The sequence below is a fragment of the Rousettus aegyptiacus genome, unplaced genomic scaffold (genome assembly GCF_014176215.1).
Source record: "Rousettus aegyptiacus isolate mRouAeg1 unplaced genomic scaffold, mRouAeg1.p scaffold_m13_p_1, whole genome shotgun sequence".
Lineage (NCBI taxonomy): Eukaryota > Metazoa > Chordata > Mammalia > Chiroptera > Pteropodidae > Rousettus > Rousettus aegyptiacus.
Window position 1 is genome coordinate 29,525,768 of NW_023416284.1, and position 25,206 is coordinate 29,550,973.

General features: G+C 36.2%; 1 protein-coding gene across 1 annotated transcript in view; it reads right to left on the bottom strand.

Annotated features, from left to right (window-relative positions):
- Positions 1-24,529, bottom strand: part of ZSWIM5 (zinc finger SWIM-type containing 5) — a 138,669-nt gene extending 114,140 nt beyond the window's left edge. Inside the window, exon 1 of the mRNA XM_016123497.2 lies at positions 23,880-24,529. Within this exon, the coding sequence (XP_015978983.1) occupies positions 23,880-24,465 (586 nt within the window). The 5' untranslated portion in view covers positions 24,466-24,529. The remainder of the gene's footprint in view (positions 1-23,879) is intronic.
- Between the last annotated feature and the right edge of the window lie 677 nt (positions 24,530-25,206).

Below are 25,206 nucleotides of genomic sequence, written 5' to 3' on the forward strand. Positions count from 1 at the left end.
TGAACCATGTGAAAGCCTCTCCTGTTGCAGCTCTTCTGACTATTACACTTCTTTCGGAAATAGTTCCGTCTATTTTTATAAGATAGGTCATGTTATTACATTCCATAACCTCATAAAAATCATAAAAGCACAAAAATATAATTATAAAAAAATAAAGCATAATCCTAGGGGCTTTATGAGAATAAACATTAACCAACACTATCAAGAGAGAGTTGAGAATACTGTACAAAAAAATAGTATTACATCACTGTAACCAATTTTTGTTAATTACCAATAATTTAACAAATACTTTAAAAGAAATTTAACCACTGGGCAAGCAATTATTTTAGCAAAATTTTTACACAATTATTTGGAATTATAATTGTTTCTATAAGATAAAAAATAAAAAATATTGGTGATTTAATAAGTAAGGCTATTCAAGTGATAGCTTACCTTTTTCACTCACCTGCTGCTTTAAAGCATCATTAATTTCATTACATGAACTTTTCAGCCTACAAATTCTTTCCGAACTCTTCTCGAATCCCTAATATTCAAGATACAGGGGAGGAAATCTATTCATATTTTAAGAATGCTAATAAATGTATACTCAGCTGTAATGCTCAAAATAAACAAAAGATGATCCATTCAATGCTGGAGGCAAAAGGTAACTCAAATAGTTGTAAAAGTGAACAAGCAAGATTCTGTTTGCAGGCTACCTTATACTATAGGGTTTTTAGTTTTTTTAAAAATTGTTTTAAAATGTATTTCTCAATTACAGTTGACATACAATATTATATTAGTTTCAAGTGTACAGTATAGTGATTAAACATTTACCCTATACTTTGTTTTGACCATATTTTGTTGAGCAAATAGTAGTTGTATTTTCCTCCCAAAAAAGTTAAATTTGCCCAAAAGAGGAGATAAAATGCAAACTTCAGTTGTAATAAATAGCATATATGTTGTTTAAAAGCAACATTATAACAACTGAGAACCCAGTGCCAAATTAGTACAACACATATATGCCTTACTGCTAAACTGTACTCCTGAAACTTACTGGATTTCGTTAATCAATGTCACCATAATATAAATAAGTTAAATACATATATACATACATACTACAAGTATATTCTTAGTGGAACGAACTAAAATGAACAAAATATATTCTTTAAAAGCGAAATATTTCACAATTCAGAAAACTGAGAAAAAATTTACAGTTCTGTAGCATATTTACTACACATGATTTTAGACAAGTTACTACTAATATCAGTATAGAACTTTATACTTTAATAAGCACCTCAGATACATTACCTCCTATGGCTGAATTCTGAAAAAAATATCCCCTAAGGAGCTACAAAGATTGCTATACATCTTTTTTTCCCACAGCATGGCCTTATTATCATCCCTGAACTGCTAAGATCACCAGGTTTAGAGCAGTAAACAAATAAACCACATACTTAGATTACAACCATCATGCAAATCATTCCTATTTTTTTAACGATTAAAAAATTTTTCTGGACATGGTTCCATAGTGTAGCAGTTAGCACGTCTGCTTTACAAGCAGAAGGTCCTGGATTCATGCACAGGTGGAGCCATGGTCCATTGTCTATAGCCATGCCACCCTGAACAAGCCCAATATATGGAAGCTAAGCAGGGTTGGGCTTGGTTAATACTTGAATGGGAGCTAAGCAGGGTTGGGGTTGGTTAGTACTTGGATGGGAGACTACCTAGAAACACCACGTGCTATAGGCATAAATAATAACAAAAAATAAATAATTAATTAAAAAATTTTTCACCATTACAGTTGGCATACAATATTATATTAATTTCAGGTATACAACATAGTCATTAGACATTTATATAACTTACAAAGTGACCACCTGGATAAATCTAGTACCCACCTGACACCATACCTAGTTATTACAATATTATTGACTATATTCTCTATGCTATATTACATCCCCATGACTATTTTGTAACTACTAATTTTTACTTAATCCCTTCCCCTTTTTCACCCACCCTCTAACTCCCCTCCTATCTGGCAACCATCAAAATGTTCTCTATATCTATAAATCATTCTTAAAATGAGTTTTATAGACCACTCCTCAGCAAAACTTCCAAAGGTTCTGCCTCTTGTTTTCCTTTGTTAAAATCTACTGCTTTCTAACAAATTCTGTAAACAAAAGAAAAACTGAGAATATCTAAATTGCTATGGGTAAATAATACAGGTGAACAAAAATAAGGTGAATAAAATCAATAATATATTCCCCATTTATAAAGTCACCTGTTTGGTTTTTCTGTCTATACTGCAAAATGAATTATTTCCTTGTGTTAAAATTATAACAATCAAATTTAAGCCATTTTGTACTACTGAAGAAAAAGTTAATCTTTTACGAATACATAATAGGTCTATGATATATGAATTTAATACACTAAATTATCAACAACAGTTGTTGTTCTAGGACAGCACCAGTTTTTTTTTTAAAGTCTATGTATTAAAGGTGTGATATAATGAAGAAGGCAATGGGTGTTATTAAAAACAATAAAGATTTGTCACACACTATATACAAATCCTATATCTGAATTTTTAAATTTATGGACAGAAAAGGAAACATTTCAAAAATTCTATATAATATCTTCATTTAACTAATTTTTTTTTTTACCCTTCTAAATCACTCTTTTGGACTTAAGTAGTTCATTTTATTTTTCACTATGCATAATTGAATATAGCCTAATGATTAAGATCTTGGACACAGGCACTATAACCTCAGCTCTGCCACTTAAACTAGCTACGTGAACTTAGACAAGTTTCTTAAGTGGGCATTATTTCTTCATCTGTAAAACTAGGATAACAGTACATACTTCAAAAGATTGCTGTATGAATTAAATACGTTAAAACATGTTAAATACTTAGCATGATGCTGGCACATAGTAAATTCTCCTGATGTATTAGTTATTAATATTATTGTTGCCACTGTTAAGCAAAAAAAGTGAGATTATGTTAAATGTAAATATTTACAAAGTTTTTAAAATTAGAAGACTGTAAGATTATACAATCAAGATATAATTATTTTTTAAAAACTCAAAACTTTAGTTTGTCATTTGAATAAGAAATAACCATGTATCATTTAAAATGAATGACGAGTTATATGTTTGTACTGTTGATAAATTAACCTTTAAAATAAATATGAAATAAAACTAAAACATTAAAAAATTATTCTTCTTCAAATAATAGATTTAAAATGTAAGCTAAGAAACAAAAAGATATTGGCTTAAATAGCTCAAAGTAAACAGGTAATGTGGAAATACTATTAAATAAAGTTAATACAACAATAACTATATTTATTCCTTTTTATTTTAAAATACTCAAATTTGCAGAAAAATTGAAAGTATAGTTCAAATAATTTTTAGGAGGGGGAATATTTTCCAATTTATTTCATCTTTATTAAAGTATGATTGAAAAATAAAAATTGTATATTTAAGTTGTACATTATAAGATGTACAACATGATGATTTAATGTATATATACAGTATAAAATGCTTACCACAATCAAGTTACCACCCTTAGAATTATCATCTGTATGTGTGTGTATGTGTTAAGAATATTTAAGATCTACCCTCTTAGTAAATTTTAAGTATACAATACAGTATTATTAACTATAATCACTATGTTGTACATTAGATCCTTAAAATTTTTTCATCTTATACCTCAAAGTTTGTATCCTTTGACCAACATAACCCCTTTCCAGGCCCTTACAACTACCATTCTACTCTCTGGTTCAACAGTTCGACTATTTTAGATTACCAAATTTTTGCAGGCCATTTGAGAGTGTTGCTGGGCTTCAACATTCCCTTTTAGTTTATTGCCACTTGGTACTGTCACTTTGCCTTCTTCCCTGTGTCTCACTTCCTTTTCTCTCTTGCTTCCCCCAGGTTTGGACTGAACTTTTCAAGAAAGTAAGGCAGAAGAGAGAAAAGAGAATGGTTAAGAGTTCAGGGATAGCAGCAGCAAACGAGCAATTCCTATAATCCTACAATCCCTACAACTCAAACTGTAAAACCAATAATGATTAAAATTAGAAAAATATACACAAAATATACCTTTAATAATAAAATATTTCCCAGTTCTGAATCTTATTAAATAAGAAATGAGAGGTAGTGGATATTCTCCTTGCCCTTTCCATAACGCAATTCAGGGAGACTGAGCAATCACTTGCACTGGATACCAAACGGTAACCAACTCTATAACATACCCTTATATTACTGCTCCCTTCCTTCCCTATCTCACTTCCTTTTCTCTCATTCTTGCTTCCTTAGGATTAAATTCTCTTATAACACAATAGCACATTAAAACACATTTTCGAGTTCAGTGGAAAACAGGAAATCTCCCTTAGTCCAATGCATTCTATAGAACAAATAATACTGAGATAAAGACTGCAGGCTCCCAATTGGAAAGGAAGAAGAAAAATTATCTCTATTGACAGAACTAATACATGAGTTCTATAAGGTTAGAGGTACAAGATCAATATGCAAAAATCATACCAGTACAAGATGAATTACCAAAAATTACTTGTGTTTAAATACACTAGCAATGAATAATCTGGAAGTAAAATTAAGAAAACAATTCCACTTATAATAGCATTAAAAAGAGAATAAAATACTTGGGAGTAAATTCAACCAAGGAAGTACAGAATTTGTACTCTATTAAATATTGTTGAAAGAAATTAAAGAGGACTCAAATAAATGGGAAAATATCCCATGTCCATGAATCAGAAGACTGGGTCTTGTTAAAATGGTATAGTAGATAGAACAATGTCCACCTCCCTCAGATATATCAATGTCTAAATCCCTAGACCTTGGCAAAAGGGACTTTGCAGATGTGATTAAGTTAAAATTCTTGAGATGTGGAGATGATCTGAATTATGTGAATGGGCCCAATGTAATCATAGGGTCCTTATAAGAGGCAGGCAAGAAGAGGCTTAAAGTTAGAGAGAGGAAATGTGACAATGAAAATAGAGGGTGAAGTGATATACTTCAAAAATGGAGGAAAGAGCCATGAGCCAAGAATCGTTGGTGGCTTCTAGAGATGGAAAAAGACATGGAAAGGGATTTTCCCCAAGAGCCATTGGATAGCACATTGCTTTGTTGACAACTTGATTTTTGCCCAGAAAGACCCATTTTAGACTTTTGAACTCCAGAATTGTAAGATATTAAAACTGTGTTGTTTTCAGTCACTAAAGTTGTGGTATTTGTTACAGCAGCAATAGAAAATTAATACAATGGCAATATCCATCTGTACAATTTGATCCACAGATTCAATGCAATCCCTATAAAATCCCAGCTGGTTTTTGAAAAAATTGACAAGCTGATACTAAAATGTATATGGACACTCAAGGTAACCAGAATAGCCAAAACAATCTTTAAAAAGTAGAAGAAGAATAAAAACTGTATATGCTACTGGCAAAAAAACAGACACACAGACCAATGGAACTAAATCACGAGACTGGAAATAAACCCGCACATATATGGTCAACTAATATTTGACAAGGGAGCTAAAAGTACTCAACGCAAAAAGCATAATCCCCTCAATAAATGGTGTTAGGAAAACTAGATATCCACATACACAAGAAAAATTGGACCCCTATGTTACTACTCACAAAAATTAAATCAAAATGGATTAAAGACTTAAATGTAAGACCAGAAACCATAAAATTCCAAGAAGAAAATATAAGAAAATAGCTTTCTGACATAGGTCTTGGCAATGATTTTTTGGATGTGAAACCAAAAGCACAAAAACAAAAGCGAAAACAAGCAAGTGGGACTACATGAAATTTAAAAAGTTCCTGCATCGTCTATGACCATGCTTCCCTGAACAAGTTCAATCCAGTCTATCTCGGAAACTAAGCAGGGTTGGGCCTGGTTAGTACTTGGATGGGAGACCACCTAAGAGGACCAGGTGCTGTAAGCGTAAAAAATAAAAAAAATAGGAGATTGTAAGCTGACAAGGTCCTTTCAATCTGTGAGGTCAACCAAGGCTTGCCTTGCCTAAAAAATATTAAAAAATAAAATAAAATAAAAATAAATAAACAAACAAGAACTAAATGTTACCAAGGATGTGGAATAAAGGGAACTGGGTGCACTGTTGGCAGGAATGTAAATTAGTACAGCCTCTATGGAAAACAGTATGAAAGTTCCTCAAAAAACAAAAAATTTAACTACCGTAAGATCCAGCAATCTCACTTCCGCATATATATCGAAAGGAGTGAAATCTCTACCTGGAAGAGATACCTGCCTTCCTATATTCACTGCAGCATTATTTACAATAGCCAAAATATGGAAATAACCTAAATGTTGATCAAGAAATGAACGGATAAAGAAAATGTGGTGTGTGTCTATATACAATGGAATATCATTCAGCCATAGAAAAAAAGAAGAAAAATTGCCATTTGTGGGAACATGGACAGACCTTAAGCGCATTATGCTACGTGAAAAAAGTCATAAAGACAAATACTGTAAGATCTCACTTACATATGGAATCTAAAAACATCAAATTTATAGAAACAGAAAATAGAATGGTGGTTGCTAATCGCTGAGGGGTGGGGAAAAATGGAGAAATGTTAGTCAAAGGGTACAGATTTTCAGATATGAGTAAGTCCCAGAAATATAATGTACAGCATGATGGCTATTCAATAATATTATATTATTAACTTCCAGTCAAGATGGCAGAGTAGGTAAACTCTGAGCTCATCTCTTCCCACAATCACATAAAAACTAAAGCTAAATTATAAAACAATCACAATTGAGAACCACCTGAAGACCAGCTACACAAAATCCCTATAACTAAGGATATGAAGAAGTAGCCACGTAAAGACTGGTAGGAGGGACAGAGGTATGGAACAAGAAGGTCCCATACTCATGGTGTGGCAATTAAGAAATGGGAGGGATATCTTGGCTGCAGAGTACCTCCTAAGAAGCAAGGGGTCCCAGCCCCACACCAGGCTCCCAACACAGGGCACCAATGGCAGAAAGAGAAGTCTCCATAACATCTGGCTGTAAAAAGCACATGGGGTTGTGTCCCAGAGACACAAAGGGCTGTAGGAGATGGAGACATGCTGCTCCTAAAGGTACAAAATGACTTGCTTTAAGTTCCAGCGCAGGGGCAGCAGTTCAAAAAGCTCCAGGAACATACAGGGAGGAAGTAAATTGACAAACTTCAGGACAAGGTCTGGAGGGGCAGGATTTAAGGTAACTCTCTCCAGGACAGAAGTGCTCCTCTGTGGAGCTCTCCTCGCACTCAGCTGGCCCAGCACAGGCATGAACCAAATTGATGCTCTCTATTAACCTAACATCATTCATCCAGCCCTGCTGATCCCCTGAGACCCCACCTAACCCAACTTGCTTACCCAGCCCGTGCCTGTTTCAGTGGTATTTCCATGAAAGCAGCCTACCTTGGCTCACCCTGCAGACTTTCCTAAAATCTCTCAAAAAGTCCACAAACCCCAAACAAGCAGCGGCCAGCATCAGCATGCCTTGTTGCTCTTGCAAAGCAACCCCAAGCCTAACACAAGCAATAACAAGTCTCAACTTGCATTAAAATTTCCATCAGATGGCCCTAAGCCTGATATAAGCAGCGGCCAATCTTGGCCTGGAATATGGCTTCAATTAAGTAGCCACAAGCCCAGCACAAGTGGCAACTCACCTCAGTTCACATAGTGGGGTTCACCAAAAGATTCCTAAGCCCAGCACAAGTAGCAGCTGTCCTCAGTTCACAGCATACGCTCTCCCACACCTCCATGTCCAGCACAAGTGGCAACCAACTGCAAATCACTTTGTATCTCCTACCAAGCAACCCTAAGCCTGGTATAAGCAGTAGCTGACCTTGGTCTGCACTGGAGTACCTCCCAAGAGGCTCCAGACCCAACACACCCAGTGGCCAGCTTCAACCCACGGCAGAGCACCACTCACCAGCTCCAAAAACAACATGCCTGAAAGACAGATTCAGCTGGTACCAGAACCTTGCTAAAGTAACTCCAGCTCCATGGGACAGCCATCTCAAGGCAACTTAAATGCTGTTGTCACAAACAGACCTTGCAACCAGCCAGCATGAGGGTCGACCCCATCCACCGATGTGCCAACAGCAAGTGAGGGCCAAATACAACAGGTGGTCACATACAACCCACAAAAGGGACATACCCAGAGCACCCAGCTCCAGCGACCAGGGAGACTGTATTACTGGGCCCCACAGGGCCCCTTCTACATAAGGCCACTCCGTCAAGACCAGGAGATGAGGCATATCTACCTAACATATAGAAACAAAAACAGCAAGTCAGGCAAAATGAAAAGACGAAAAATATGTTCCAAATGAAAAAAGAAGGCAAAACTCCAGAAAAAAAGAATTAAATGAAATGGAAACAAGTATCTACCAGAGTTCAAAATACTGGTTATAAGGATGCTCAATAAACTTAGAGAAAGAATAGATTAACTCACTAAGAACTTCAACAATGAAATAGAAAACAACATAAGCTATAGAAAACATAAAAAAGAACCAGTCAGAAATAAAGAATACAATATCTGAAATGAAGACTACACTGGAGGAAATCAGCATCAGATCAGATGAAGCAGAGGATCGAATCAGCAATTTGGAAGACAAGATAGTGGGAAACACCCAATCAGCATAGCCAAAAGAAAAAAGAATCCCCACAAAATAAGTGTAGTTTAAAGGACCTCTGTAACAATATCCAGCATACCAACATTAGCAGAAGGAAAAGAAAGAGAGAAAGGGATTGAAAACCCATTTGAAGAAATAATGACTGAAAACTTCCCTAACCAGGCAATGAAAATAGACATACCAAGTCCAGGAAGCACAGAGAGTCCCTAAAAAGATGAACTCAAAAGAGGCCTACACCAAGACACATCATAATGAAAATGCCAAAGGTTAAAGACAAAGGCAGAATCTTAAAAGTAGCAAGAGAAAAGCAGTTAGTTACTACAAGGGAGCTCCCATAAGATAATCAGCTGATTTCTCAACAGAAACTTTGCAGGCCAGAAGGGAATGGCACAAAACATCCAAAGTTATGAAAACCAAAGCCATACAACTAAGACTACTCTACTCAGCAAGGCTATCATTTAGAAAACGAAAGGAGAGATAAAGTTTCCCAGACAAGAAAAAGCTAAAGGACTTCATTACCACTAAACCAGATTACAAGAAATTTAACCGGATATGGGTTAATATCCAAAATATATAAAGAACTCATACAATTTAACACCGAACCCCCCCCCCAAAAAAACCCAAACAATTCAGTTAAAAAATGGGCAGAGGACATAAGTAGACATTTCTCCAAAGAAGACAGAAGTCCAACAGACATAGGAAAATATGGTCAATGCCCCTAATCATCAGGGAAATGCAAATTAAAACCACAATGAGATATCACCTCACATCTGTCAGAATGGCTGTCCATCAATAAATCAACAAACGAATGCTGGCGAGGATGTGGAGAAAAGGAAACTCTCATGCACTGTTGGTGGGGCTGTAACTGGTGCGGACACTACAGAATACAGTATGGAGATTCCTCAAAAAATTCAAATTAGAACTACTGTATGACCTAGCATTCCCACTTTTGGGTATCTGTCCGAAGAAATCTAAAGCACTAATTCAAAAAGATATATGCACCCCTAGGTTCACTACAGCATTATAGACAAATGCATAAAGATGTAGTACATATAGACAGTTAAACGTTATTTAGCTGTAAAAAAGAATGAAATCTTACCATTTGCAACAACATAAGTGGATCTACTTATTATTTTACTTATATGTGGAATCTAAAAACAAAGTAAATAAACAAACAAAACAAAAACACATCCATAGATTCAGAGAACAAACTGATGGGTGCCAGATAGGACAGGGGTTGGGGTGTGTGATAAAGATGAAAGGGATTATGAAATACAAATTGCCAGTTATAAAAATAATCGTAGGGAGGTAAAGTACAGTATAGAATAGAGTCAATAATATTGTAATAACTGTATGGTATCAGAGGGTACTAGACCTATCGGAGAGATTACTAGTCACTACGTTGTACACCTAAAACTAATATAATATTGTACGTCGATATAATTGAAAAATAAATTTTAAAAAATACTGTATTGTATACTTGATAGCTGCTGAAACTAGAGCTTTAATGTTCTCACCACCACTACCACAACAAAATGGTAATTTTGTGAGGTTAACTAATCTTACTGTGGTTAAAAAACAAAACAAAACAAAAAAAACTTCACAATATATATGTATCAAATTATTGCATTGTACACCTTAAATTTGTATAATGTTGTACGTCAGTTAGCTCAATAAAACTGGAAAAAGAAAAAGAACAAAGTTGGAAACTCACACATCCCCAATTTAAAAACTTACCACAGAGTAAAAGTAATCAAGACAGTGTGTTATTGGCATAAAGACAAACATATAGATCAATGAAACAGAATAAAGAGTCTGGAAATAAACCCATCTATGGTCGATTAATTTTCTTCAACAACAGTGACAAAACCAGTTAATGAGGAAAGAATAGTCATTTGAATAAATACTGCTGGGACAGCTGGATAGCCACATGCAAAAGAATGAAGTTGAAGACCTTTCTAATATCATGTACAAAAGTAAATAAATTAATTAAAAATAATATCATATACAAAAATCAACTCAAAAATGGAATCTAGACATAAGTATAAGAGCTAAAACTATGAAACTCTTAGAAAGAAACACAGGAGTAAATCTTCATGACCTTGGATTAGGCAATGGTTTCTTGGACATGCTATTAAACACACAAGCAACAAAGAAAAAAGAGATAAACTGTACTTCATCCAAATAAAAAACTTTTGTTCTTCAAAGGATACTATTTAACAAGTGAAAAGACAACCTACAATATGGAAGAATACGTCTGCAAATCATATATCTGATAAAGGACAAGTATCTCAAATAATGAGTTCTTACAGCTCAACAATAAAAAGACAAATAACCCAATTTAAAAATGGGCAAAGGATCTAAAGAGTCCTTTCTCCAAAGAAGATATACAAATGAACAATAAACAAATGAAAAGATGCTCCATATAATTAGTCATCAGGGAGCTAAAAATCAAAACCAACCACAAGAAATACCACTTTGCCTTCACTAGGATGGCAACAATAAAAAAGACTGATTGTAACAAGTGTTGACAAGGATGCAGAGAAACTGGAACCCTCATATAAATCTGGCTAGATTATAAAATGGTACAGCTACTTTGGAGAAATAGTTTGGCAGTTTTTCAAAAAGTTAAACATAGAGTTATCACATGACCCAACAATTCTATTCCCCAAAGAAATGAAGCTATATGTCCACACAAAATATTGTACATGAATATTCATGGTAGCATTATTCATAACCAAAAGGAAATAAATAACTCAAAAGTCCAAAAACTAATAAATGAATAAACAAAATGAAGTATATCCATACAACAGAATATTACTCAGCCATAAGGGAATGAAGTACTGATATACATTACAACACAAAGGAACCCTGAAAACATTATGCATGCTAAGTGAAAGAAGCCAGTCTCAAAAGACTACATATTACATGATTCCATTTATATAAAATACCAGCATCCCTGGTGTAGTGGTATCATGCAAGATTCCCATTTATACAAAAAGTCCAGAATAGGCATAGAGACAGAAAGTAGTGGTTGCTTAAGGGCTAGAAGGGATGGGAGGATGGGGAATGATATTAAAGAGCACAGGATTTCTTTTGTGATGATGAAAATGTTCTAAAATTGACTGTGGTGATAGCTGTCCATATCCCTGAATATACTAAAAACCATTTAGTCATACATTTTAAAGGGGTGAATTGTCTGGTATGTGAATTATATCTTACTAAAAGTGTCAGGGAGAGAGGGAAGGAGAGAGGGAGAAAAGGAGAGAGAGAGAGGAGAGAAGAAGAGAGGGAAAGAGGGAGTGAGGGAGAGAGGGAGAGAGGGAGAGAAGGAGAGAAGGAGAGAAGGAGAGGAGAGAGGGAGAGAGGGAGAGAGGGAGAGAGGGAGAGAGGGAGAGAGGGAGCAAGTGCACATGAGCCTCATAGGCAGCCTTGGACCCAAAGCAGAGGGAAGACAGCTTCCTTACTAAAACCTTCCAGCAATGTTAATTTGTCTTGATAGTTTGCTAAATGACATATTTATTACATGGTTATATAATTGCAGTAAGTTAAAATCCAACTCCTCAGTTTTTCAATCCCAACCTCTAAGTGAATAGGTAATGGGGAGTAGGTACTAGAAAACCACTCATTGCTCAGTACGTTCTAAATAAAACTACATTAAGATACTAGAAATAAAAACATAAGATTTTGGTTGAGTGACTTCTTTTCTTGCTAATTATCCTGATGCTATATTAATAATATTTGCAAAAGATAGACAATCTATAAACCTCTGCAATTAGCACTCTGATAATATATCAAAGAAACATTAATAAAGTAGATTCAACAATGTTTTATTTGCTCTTTAAAGACTACATAAGAGACCTGATTTTAATGTCACATAATGTACTGCCTTAGCAACATATGGTGTTTACAAGATAGACTCACCAACACAAAGAAAAGTAACATCAGGGAGTAGATGACATTTAGCACCCAGGTTATCTTGGGGCATGTCTTGGTACTCCCCTGCCCAATGTCAACAGTAAATAAACAAGTACAGTGGCCAAGGCTTTAAAAGGGCATGGTAACTAGGCTCAGGCTCCTCAGTCATGACAGTCAGCCCATCTGGTAAGCCACCTAGACAAGCAGAGATTCTGGCCAAGAATCTAAAACGGAGATTAAAGGAGGGAGACAGTGAGTATCAGTTGTGATCTGGAGATTAGCTGTAGTGGCAGAGGTTGTAATTCGTCTACTAACCTTTCTCTTGCAAATTCCTTAGGAAAAAAAAAGTCCAAACAGAATGCTGGAGAAGTTGCTCCTGTATTGGGGTGAATTTACTATATGAAATGAATTCAAGAGGCACAAGGAGGGCAATTACTAGATATTCCCTTCAGAACCAAAGCATTTATTCCTCTAACTTCCAAGAGAGCTAGCTGCTAGCAGCTCACAACTAAGTCTTCCTCCACAAACTGCCCTCAAAATATCATGTGTTGAGTTCTCTGAAAGCAGACACTGAGATGGAGTTTGGGGTGCAAGATACTTATTTAGAAATCAGCATCTGTGAAGAAAGGCAATAGAAGCAGGACTAAGAGGAAGAAGTCAAACTACAATGCAGGTCTGACCACCAAGTACAGCTCCCTGGAGCAAGTATCACCCATCAATGAGTTCCATGTTAGGTCAAAATAGTCGGACCTTTATAATCCCAACTTGCTCAGCCATTTGCAAGCTGCCCGTAGAAGACTGTGACTTTAGGTGAAGCAGCTCTCTAATGCCAAGACAGATGCTGAACCAGCTGACAGCTGGAAGTTGTCTGCTGCGAGTACTTCCTGCAGCTGGGAAGGGGAAGTGTGAGTTCATCTCCATCTCTACCACAGAAAGAAAAAGGCTTCACTCAAGGTCATGCTGCCATCCCCTCAGGTCAGCCCACATACAATTCTGGACAACTCTGAAGTGTCATCCTAGCTTCCTAGCTCTAGAATTCCCAAAAGGATAGACTAAAGTCTCTGTTGCAACTGCATCAATACAATCTCTCTGCTGGGTTAAACTTGCTTCATTCACTCCATTACAAGTATTGTTCCTCAATAAACCTTCTGCAAGCAAATCTCCATCTCAGATTCTATTTCCCAGGGAACACCACCTAAAAAACCTGATTCCATAGGAAAATTCAAATAAAAAGGTAGCTATGACCTACTCTGTTTGGTAACTTCATAGGATATTATTTTATTTTAGCTAGAGAAAATAATTAAAACTCAGTTGTCTCTGGCACAATAATGTCAAATCATTATGTTGAAACAACAAAAAAGCAACATATATAGCAGCATTCAGATAAGTAGTAGAACAGGATGAATATATCAGAGATGTCAAATGAAATATTTAACTAGCAGAAGTAACAAATAGTAGAGATGTTTTAACCTTTAAGAAAATAGAGTAACTATTTAATTCATAACCTGAAAACATGCAGAATAAGAAAAGTTAATTGAATCACATTCACCCATATTATATATATCAAGGCTCAAAGGCAGTAGAGGAATTGCAGAAGTTTTATTAAATAAAGAATATTCTTCTGCATAAATTAGTTCCTGAACTTGAATCATGGATCCCTTTGAGTAGCTGTCTTCTCTCAAAAGTCCATGTTTGTAAAATCTGAAAATAATTCCAGGAGTTCGTGGAAACTTACAAGCTATTTACTGATGCCAGGTCAAGAACCCTTGACCAAAACCAGGTTTATAAAGTTAAGAGAACTTCTCTCTAACTCATGTTAATTTAAAAGAGCAAAAGATGTTGACCCCTCCCACTCAAAAAAAATGCAGCTGAGTAAACCATATTGTCTTTATTTTAATTACATTATTATGCAAGAAATACATAAATAGGTTCTCGTTATAAAATAATCCAAACAAAACAGATTAAAATAAATTTCCTCTTGGTTACCACTCATTCTCCTTTCTCTTCACAAAGATTATCAGTTTGATGTAAATCCTTTCAGAGTCTTTCAATGTTTTTTTCAAAAACTTATGTACCTGTTAAAATGTAGAGAATTATTTTGAATAAACTATGTTAAGAACTAGGATTTAAAAAACAAAGGATAGATATTAGTGATTTTCCTAACACCAGCAAATTGTTGGGCTGCTGAGCTTAATGATTTTTTCATATAACTCTTTCCTGAATCCAATCTATCCACTTAATTCAATTCTACCCATAAGTTCCAAATCTGGTTTGGAATAAACTAGTGTATAAATCAATCAATAAATCAATTCAACCAATATTTACTAATCACATTCTATGTAAAGCACTGTGGTTAGTGCTATGGAACAGTAGTTTCCAAACATGTAAACCTGGAGAGCTTGTCAAAAATACAAATTCTTGAGCCCCATTCTAATATTATTCAACTAGAATTTCCAAAAGTGGAGCCCCAGGATCTGTACTTTACCAGAGCTCCTCAAGTAAGTGACCTATGTGTAAAACAGCTAGTGCTGGGAATCACTATTATGAAAGTCATAGAAATGAATATGATAATGTTCTCAGTTCAGTTTCACAAAGACCTCTTAAAAGTCCATTATGAAACCTACTAAGTATTATGCTGGATGCTCAATATATTGTAGGATACAGTCCTTGCTTGTCCTGGAAGCGTGTGCAGATTGGAAAAGAAGATAACACCTATAACAATTAAAACAAAAACTAAAAGTGGAAAGTACTATCTATCTCCTTACTAAAATGTATGTTCCATGAAAGCAGAAACTTTATTTTATTCTCTGCCACATCTCTAGTGGCTAGACCAGAGCCAGGCACATAATAGGTACTCACTGAACAATTGTAGAATAATGTATAGGACTAAAGTGGAAAGAAAGTTTAATTTCTACTAAGTAAATAAGCGAATAGTACTTTTAAGAAAAGTTACATAGACTGTTAAGATTCAAAGAAGGGGGAAAAAGAGAACTAATATTCATAGTACCCCTACAATGTGTAAGAAATTCCAAGCTGACTGCCAATACTTTATCTCATTTAACTATTATATAAACGTTCTGAGATATTATGTATCCATTTTACAAATGAAGAAACTGAGGCCCAGAGAGATTAAGTAATTTATCATGCAGGTTACACAGCTAGAAAGTGGCAAAATGAATTTAAACCCAGATATCCAAAAATAAGGCTTAGGAATTTAGACTTCATTCCCTAAAAAATATAATATCTTTGAAGGTTGTTTTCTTTTTCGTTTTGTTTTTTTTGGTTGTTGTTATTATTTTGATATTTGAAGTATTTGCTTTTTAATAACAGTGTTAGTGTGATATAACTCATATATCATAAAATTCACTTTTAGAGTGTACAAATTCAGTGGTATTTAGTATATTCACCACTACATTTCATCACCCCAAAAGGAAACCCCATATCAATTAGCAATTACTTCCCTTACCCCAGCCCACAGAAACTACTAATCTACCTTCTGTCTCTCGGATTTGCCTATTCTGGACATTTCATATAAATGGAATCATATGTGTGGCTTTTTTTTAAAAAAAAAAAAAAAAAAGCTTTTTACGGTGGTAAAATATACATAATATTTACTATTTAACCATTTTTAAGTATATGGTTCAGTAGCATTAAATTCACTCACAATGCTGTGCAACCATCACCACTATCTATCTCAAGAACTTTATTATCCCACAATAAAATGCTGTGTACCCATTAAATAATAACGCTTTATTCCCATCTCTCCTCTGTCCCTAGTGACCCCTATTTTACTTTCTCTCTGAGTTTGCCTATTCTAGGTGGCTCGTATAAATAGAATCATATAATTGTTGGCCTTTTGTATTTCACTTAACATAATGTCTTCAAGTTTCATGCACACTGTAGCATATGTCAGGATTACTTTCCTTTTTAAGGCTGAATAACATTCCATTGTACATATATACCAAATTTTGTTTATCCATTTATGTCGATGGATAAAGGTTGCTTACACCTTTAGCTACTGTAACTAATACTACTATAAACGTGTGTACAAATATTTGAGTGAGTTCCTGCTTTCCATTTCTTATATACTCAGAAATGGAATTGCTGGATCATATGGTAATTTTATGTTTAATTTTTTGAGGAACTGCCATGCCATTTTCCACAGCAGCAGCACCATTTTATATTACCACCAGCAAAGCTCAAAGGTTCCAATTTCTTCATAACCTAACAGTTGTTATTTTCTGTTTTTTTGATAATAGCCATCCTAATGGGTATGAAGTGGTATCCCATTGTGGTTTTGAGTTGCATTTCCCTAATGATTAGTGATGTTTAGCATCTTTGCATGTGCTTATTGTCCATTTGCATATCTTCTTTGTAGATGTGTTCATTCAAATCCTTTGCCCTTTTTTAATCAGGTTGTTATTGAGTTGTAATTCTTTATATATTCTGGACATTAATCTCTTATCAGATATATTGATTTAGAGTGGCTAGTAGGGTATCCGTTTAGAAATATCTAGCAGGCAAATAAATATGCATGTTAATCTTGAATTCCAAGAGAAAAACAACAATGCTGACTTAATAGTAACATTATTTGCACAGTGACATTTATAGAGAACTTTCACATATGTTAGTTTATTTAGAATCTTGCCAAAATCTTGATACTTTTTACAGTAGAGAAGTTAAGGCAGATCTCCTGACTCCAAATCTCAAAATAAGATTATTTGGATGTACATCAGGGATTCAAAGGGAAAAAGCTGACCCCATCTCGATCCCCAAACAGCTCAAATTTTTCTGCTGCAAAAACCTGAATACCATCTAAGATTTTGCCTGAAAATGAGATGGGTTGCTGTAAACAAAACTGAAACCACTACAATATATGATGCTACTTTATGCTCATAAAACAGTAATTCAAGCTATAGAAATAAATAAGATTGCTACATTAGAAAGCTTGGGGCAAAAAGGTACATCCTACTTTTGTGGGGTAAGAGAATAAAGAAGAAACATAGAAAGAAAACCAGAAAGACAAAGTAAAACAAAAACCTAGGAAGAAGCATTTCAAAATGAAAGGGTAGTATACTACAGAAAATTCAGTACAGAGGTCATGAAGGATGAGGACTGGAAGGATACTGTGTTGGCATCATGGGTCACTGGTGACCTTTAAGAGATCAATTTTAATAAAGTGAGTGAAAGCACAAGTCAAACTGAAAAGGCTTCAGAGGTGGGGAGAAGGTTGAAGAAGGAAAGGTAACGAACATAGAATACGCTCAACCATTTTGGTAAAATAATAATAATAGCGAATATTTACATAGCACCTAAGTGCAAGGCTCTGTTCTAAATACTTTACATATTAATTTATCCTCAAAACTACCATTAGTACCATCACTCTGTCCACTTCCAGTTGAAGAAATTCAGACACAGTGAGAAGCTAGAATGAGGCTACCTGCTGCACGGTCCCTGCATATATGATTATATTAGATTGTTATTATATATTATATGTGATAATGATACATATATGCAAATATATGATAGTAGAGTACAATAATAAATACTGAGTGAGAGAAAAGATTAGCAAGATTATTTTTTCGCCATAGGAAGCTATAACATGGGGAATGATTTTATATTGCTAACATCAGTGTATGTCAATGCTTGCCAGTCATGTGACACTACCAGGTGTTGATATATTTTAGCAAAATAAAAACAGGTTGGTTTTTCCTGAATGTATTAATGCTTTAAGTTTCCAATCAATAAAACCATGAATGAACAGGGGAAAAATATAATTATCCCCAAGGTTTTCAAAGACATAATACATTTTCCTGTTGCTTACAGACCATAAAATAATGACTGGATAGACCAAACTCTATTTTGCTGATTAGCTCTATCATACATTTGTACCTAAAAGCAACAATTTTTTTAAAAGGAAAAAAAGGATTATAAAAGATAACAAAACTACTATAAAAACAGAAATCTGTGAAATTTATTCTGAAAAAAATGATTAATATCGAGTGATATTTTTGTCATCTTCCCACCTGCCAATGTTACTCCTTTGAATCATCTATGGACTAGAGTATAGGAATGTCAATATAAAAGGAATTTCATGAAGGATTAATAGACCTTGTAAGCAACAAAAGTGTTTTCAATCTTTTTGTAATATCGGACATAATTTTAATATTTTTCATCATTGAAATTATATTAAGATAGAGCAATATATCCAACTGTTCTCATTTCTCCAGTTAATCACTTCCTACTCTTTGCCTCTACCATAACTACCTCTAACACTACAAAACCTGGTGTTAAATGCTATTTTATACGTGTATTCTATACTATCTACTCCTGAAATGTAGAAATTATATACTATGTTTCACAGAACATTGAAAAATATTAAATATAAGTTTTATAAATGAATGACTAAGTGAACAAACATGAATAAAATGATATGTTGGCTTCACATTTATACAAGTGTCTTTTGATGGTGACAATGACAAGAATTTATATACTTTTGCAAAAGACCTTTTCGAAATAGACATTCTTTAAGAGATAAAGAATAATTTTCATTGAGATCCATTAATAAATCTAAAGATAGAATAGATTGAAGTAGAAAAGAAAGTTGACATTTATGTAATAAATATTATATAATGCTTTGATTGCCTACAATGTTTTAAAAATGTTGATAACACTAAGAATAGTGGAACTCACTACTTTTTCCTTTAAAATCTAATCTTTAAGTACAATTTGTAGTCAATCAAAATTACTCATTTTAAGTATACAATTCAATAAGTTTCTACAAATGAACAGTCATGTAACCACTACCATAATCATGATACAGACATTTCTATTACCCAAAAAAGTTTTCTCATACCCCACTTTCCTCTTCCCTAGCAACTGCTAATCTACTTTCTGTCATTATAGCTTTAAGCTTGCTAAAATTTCACATACATAAAATTGTTTTGTATGTACTCTTTCTGAGCTGGCTTCTTTTATTTAGCATAATGCTTTTAAGATGCATCCACGTTGCTTAACTATCAGTTTGTCTTTTTTTATTGCTAAAGAGTATTCTATCATATGGCTATACAACAATGCCTTTTATCTATTCACCGATTTGATAGGCATTTGGGTTGTTTCCTGTTTAAGGCTATTCTGAATAAAGCTGCTCTGAATATTCAAGTACAAGTCTTTATGTGAACATGTTTTAATTTCTTTAAATAATTAAGAATAGAGCTGCTGAATCTTATGATTAAGTATATGATTAACTTCATAAACAATTGTGTTCCAAAGTGGTTGTATCATTTTGCATTCCCCCCAGCAAGATAAGGGAGTTCAAGTTGCTTCACATCCTTGCTACCACTTGGAATTGTAAGTCTTTTATTTTTAATCTGTCTACTTATTGAGTTTTGATTTGCATTTCCTGAAGTACTAATGACAATAAGTATACAAACAACTGTTCTTAACTTGGGTAAGATATTGTTCATATGCTTTCAGGGTTACCTACTTCTAAAGATGACTTATAAGTGGTATGCATAAAAACAATATCCCACAGTAATCTGGCCATGCATGCATGAGTGCTGAATTGCATAGTCAGAATTTTTTTATAAAGAATAATGACAGGCTTAACCTTTAAATAACCACTCATTTGTCAAAAAAGTTCCGCACATTTTAAAAATATTAATAATTATGCAAATTAAATCAATTACATTAAAATAATGCTTACCTTGTTAAATGCAGTGATTTTAAAATTTAAGCCATAGCCAATGTAAAAAAGTTTAAAATTCACATGAAATTGTTACACAACAAGAAACAAGTATGAGTTGAGTGGTATCCCCTAAAAAATGACATGTTGAAGTCCTAAGCCCCAGTACCTCAGACCATGACCTTATTTGGAAATAGAGTCATTGCACATGTATTTAGTTAAAATGAAGTCATACTGAAGTAAGGTGGGCCCCTACTCCAATATGACGGCTGTCCTTATAAAATGGCCATGTGAAGACAGACACACAGGATTGTGACTCTAGTCTTGAAGACTATCCAAGGACAAATTATGTGCTTATGAGAAAATGTATAGACCAAAAACATGCAGTTTTGTTGAAGTAGACTGTCAGAATCTGGATATTTATATAATTAGGATATAAATGCACAGAAAGCCCCTAGCATGCCTTAACCCAACTTTTAAAAATCTAAATATCTAATCTAACTAAATAAAATATTTCTGCATTTAAGAGAGAAAAATTGTTAATACTTCTTTTCCCTCAATCAATTCAGATTTCTCTGAGAAGGCACACATTTTCAAGTTTTATCAAAGACAAATTAATTTAAAATGTGGATAGCAAAAAGGGTCCACGTCTTAAAATTATTAGTAAATTACCGTTGTCCTATTTTATACCATCTGCAGACTCCTGAATAAGCATTTTCCCAAGGTTTATGTTATTGCTATTTCCAAGGGCTTCTTAAACAGGTTAAAATGCAGATACTTAAAACATCTGAACTCTATTACCTTCATAATACTGAGTGATCAGACTGTAAGTCTATTCACACAGTTTCAAACTTACAGATGTCTATGAAAAGACTAATTTACAATTTCCTCCCTTTAAAAGGAAGAATAATTCTGATTCAGTACTGTTATGTAAAAGAAACATATCCTTTGAGCTTAACAACCTTTAGTTCTCCCATTTGTTTACATCAACCTGGGAAAGTTTTAGTTGTGATTTAAAATTTGATGTTATCTACAGAGTACTTGCTTTTCAGCCAGTCTATGATTTCCCATCACCGGATTCCATGTGGAAAATAGTCAGAATTTACTGAATTTAATATACTTACTTTTTGTACAAATGTTTTGTTGGTGTTGTCTAATTTATTTTTGTGTTGTACAGCCTTTACTTTTTAAATGTATTTATTTTTAAAAAAATAAATAAATAATTATTTTTATCGTAAGGTCTTTTTGGTTTTTTTCCAATTAAATCCCCTTATGAATCTTTTCTTTAAATGGATGTTGTTATAGAAATGCCCTAACTTCCCTTCCTTACTAAAGCATCAGTTTTGACTAACTTCCCAATTCTGAGGTTATAACTATGGCTTGGAAAACAGAAAGGAAATACGTAGAATTTTTAATTAGCACCCCTTAGTAATTGAATCGAGTTTGCAATGAAGTTATAAACTGAAGAACATGATTATTCTTGCTATATACGAATTACTTTCTCACTCAATTTTTGGTAATACTTTTATTAAACCTATCTTCTAGATTAAGTCACATACTCAAATTTTAAGAGATTAGTGATAAGTCTCTAATTTTACATATTAAAAGATGGGTGGTTCATGCCAAGATACAGCACTCATAATGATACAGAATGGAATATCTTTCTCTTCCACGCTCATTAGCATAAAGTAAGGTCAGAAAAATAATAATTACATAGCTCATGGTTCGCAAATAGGATTACACACCTAAAAGTGATTAATTCATTCTCCTACCTTCATCTATAAAATCCAGAATGAGAATCTTATGTGTCTTTTCTCCAGTCCTGGAAACTATCATACAAAGCTCATTACCCTCAATAAGCATGCCAACTATGGTATTATGAAAGGAAAATATCTGATTTAAATATATCTGATCACCCACAAAATCTGATTTCATTCTGAACTTGACATTATATTCACTTTCAAAACATATACCTCTTTAAAAAATTCTTCCTTTCTCTCATTTGTTCCTTTAAGTTTGAAGTCTTTAAAATCCATTTCTAACTATAAAACGACCAATAAATTGACACTTTTCATTTTAAATATTTTAAATGAGAATCTTAAAAGTTAACGGAGCTAAACTCATACAAAGAATAAAGTTTACAGACTAATAGAGAAATAAATGCCTATTTTCATTTTCACGTTTTCAGTATTTCAGTGTTAAAGCTGTACATCTTAATTATCTGATCGTTCAATTCATTCTTTCAAAAATACACACAAAAGACTAGCCTTTTTCAAATAAACAAAACTTTCTCAATCCACTGTCACTGTATTTGACACAGTATAAAAGTAGATAAATTTACATTTCACATTTGCAAAACAAATTGTGATACACTGTTTTTAAAAAGAAACACAAGATTCAGTGATTCTCAATAACCAGAAGTAGATTATATGAAACACGATGTACTACTATTCAAAAGAAAAAAAATCAAATATGTTAGTTTCACCGGGGGAGAAGAGAGATGTTTGGAGTGCATGTGTATGTGTGTTCTTATGCTTGCTTAATTCAAAAACAACCTCTCTCCAACTCCTTTCAAAACTCAACATTTTTCAATAAATATGAGCGTATTCTGTACAATAAAATGCATAATGATAATGTGTACTTCCAGAATGCTAATAGTCCAGATAGAAAAAAATCAGTGCTTCAATTTTCCACGTAGCAAGTCAATGTTAAACAATGTCATTTTTTTCCTTTTTCCCTAACCATTCCACAAATCAGGACTACTGTATATTTAATAATATTAATAAACTGACTAGATGCTCTGGAGGAGTAAAAGCAAAAGAAATCATTTTTCATTTTCCCCACAAAGATAAAACAAAAGCAAACACGAAGACTTGTTAAATGAGAAGCATTTGAAAAACCCAACGTGACCAGCTTTTGATTTACCCCAGTGTGACAAGGAAGACAGACCCCACCCCCACTCCAGATTGTGTCGTTTTTTTTTTCCTTGGGTGGTGGGGGTGTGGAGAAGAGAAGCTGTCACATTTCCATCTTCCGTTATTGTTAAGTCCGCAGCCTAGATTCCCAAGTATCGCGGGTCCATGGGGAAAAATTATTAAAGCAGAAAATTTTAATTGTCTGAAATGCACGGTATTTTGTTGATTTTCTCCAATTTTAAAGTTAATTATACTCTGCTTCAATCTAAGACTATAGATTGCCCTCGACAGCCTGTCCCTCACACCCTCCCTGTAACACCGCTTGCTCCAGATTTACTAACGAGTCTCTCCTCTCTAAACTTATATTTGAAAAAAAATTCCCGAAATTATTACATACAAAAAGACATTCCTCCCCCATTCTTTTTGCCTTCGGTGTAGGGGTGTAGAATGCAGAGTAAAAAAAATAGACCTATTCGCTCTTCAAACAAACAAAAAAAGGGGGGGGGTAGAGGGCCAGTGGGGGGAAGAGCAGCAGTGGACCTGAAGGAAATGTTGAGAAAAGTTTTTAACGTGACTAGTTTGTCCTTTGGCAGGGGAAGAAGAGTTAGGCAGAAAGCCGGGGTCTCGGCCCAGGAGTCGCGCAGAGACAAGGTACCTGCGGAAGAGCACCTGCGGAAGGAGCGGCCTGGGACCAGAGAGGGGTCGGGCGAGCACCTACCGACTTGCAGCACGTTCTCCACCGAGCCGCTGTCCAGCAGACGAATGCCCCGGCGGAACGGCAGCCCCTCGCCAGCTGCTCCTGCCCCTGCGCCCAGCCCCGAGGACGCCCCCGCCGCGGCGGCCCCGGGGGCGGAGCCGGCCGGAGCGGCGGCCCCGGGGGGTGGCGGCGGCCCCTCCTCGGCTGGCGAAGCCGCCGTGGCGCTGCCGGCCGCGCCGGCGCCGGGGCCGCCCCGGTACTGGAAGCTGGAGTACATGCAGATCTCCCGCTCATTCCGCGGGAAGGACCAGTAGACGATGCGGCGCTGCACGGGCTCCGGAATCCGCTCGAAACGCTCCTCCACCCGCTCGTACGCCCACTTTTCCGCCACTGTCTTGGCGGCGCAGTCCAGCAAGGACTCGGGCTGCAGGTGGGGGCGGGCCCCAAGGGGCAGGCAGCTGCCGCCGACGCCCCCCACCCCGCCGCTGGCCGCCCCGGGCGACCCGCGAGGGTGGTGAGCCCGCGGGCTGGGCCACGAGCACAGGCGCTTGGCCGGAGAGACAGGAGGCGGCGAGAGCAGCTCCTCTCGCTCACCTCCTTCCGCCATTGCTGGGGACTGACTGACTGACTGAGGCGGAGACGGAGGCGGCCGCAGCCGCGGCTGCACTGGCTGCGGCAGGGACCCCGGCCACGGCCACGCGCCCCGCGCAAGCGCCCAGCTGCGGCGCCAGGGGGTGGAGGGCGGGGCGAGCAAACTCGCGAGCCGGCCGGCCCGAGTGGGGTGCCTGGGCCGGTCCCGTGCGCGCGCCGCGAAGGCCGACGGGGGCCTGAGGACTACCGTGAGGCGGCGCGCGCTGTCCGAGCCGCGGCGAGCGCGAGAAGGGGCGGGAGCGAGCGCTGGCCGGCGGCGCGCGCCGGGCACAGACGGCCCGGAACGCGCATCCAGCGCTCGCGCGGGGCAGACGGCCACCTCTGCGAGAGAGGCGCCGGGCACCCTCGCCATCCCGCGCGCCTCCAGCCCACCTCCCGCTCGGCCGGGGAGGGGTGGATTGTGTGGCCAAGTGAAACGGCCGGGCCGCGAGCCATCCGAGGAGCCGCCTCCCTGAATTTCTAGGTTTGCGGGGCACAGGGAGAGAGAGAAAACTCAAAATCAGGTTCCCGTGAGAGATTGACGAGGCGGGAGACTGGCACAGCCAAGTGGAGGATCTGGCAGAAAGATGCTAGGAAGACTCTGGGGAAAAATCGGGAAGTTCAAATGATGAACACTCTTCTCACGCCATAACAGCGTAGAATAGAGTCGGCGGTCCCCTGACTGTACCGTGGGGCGCCAAGGCTTCTGAAGAGTTTA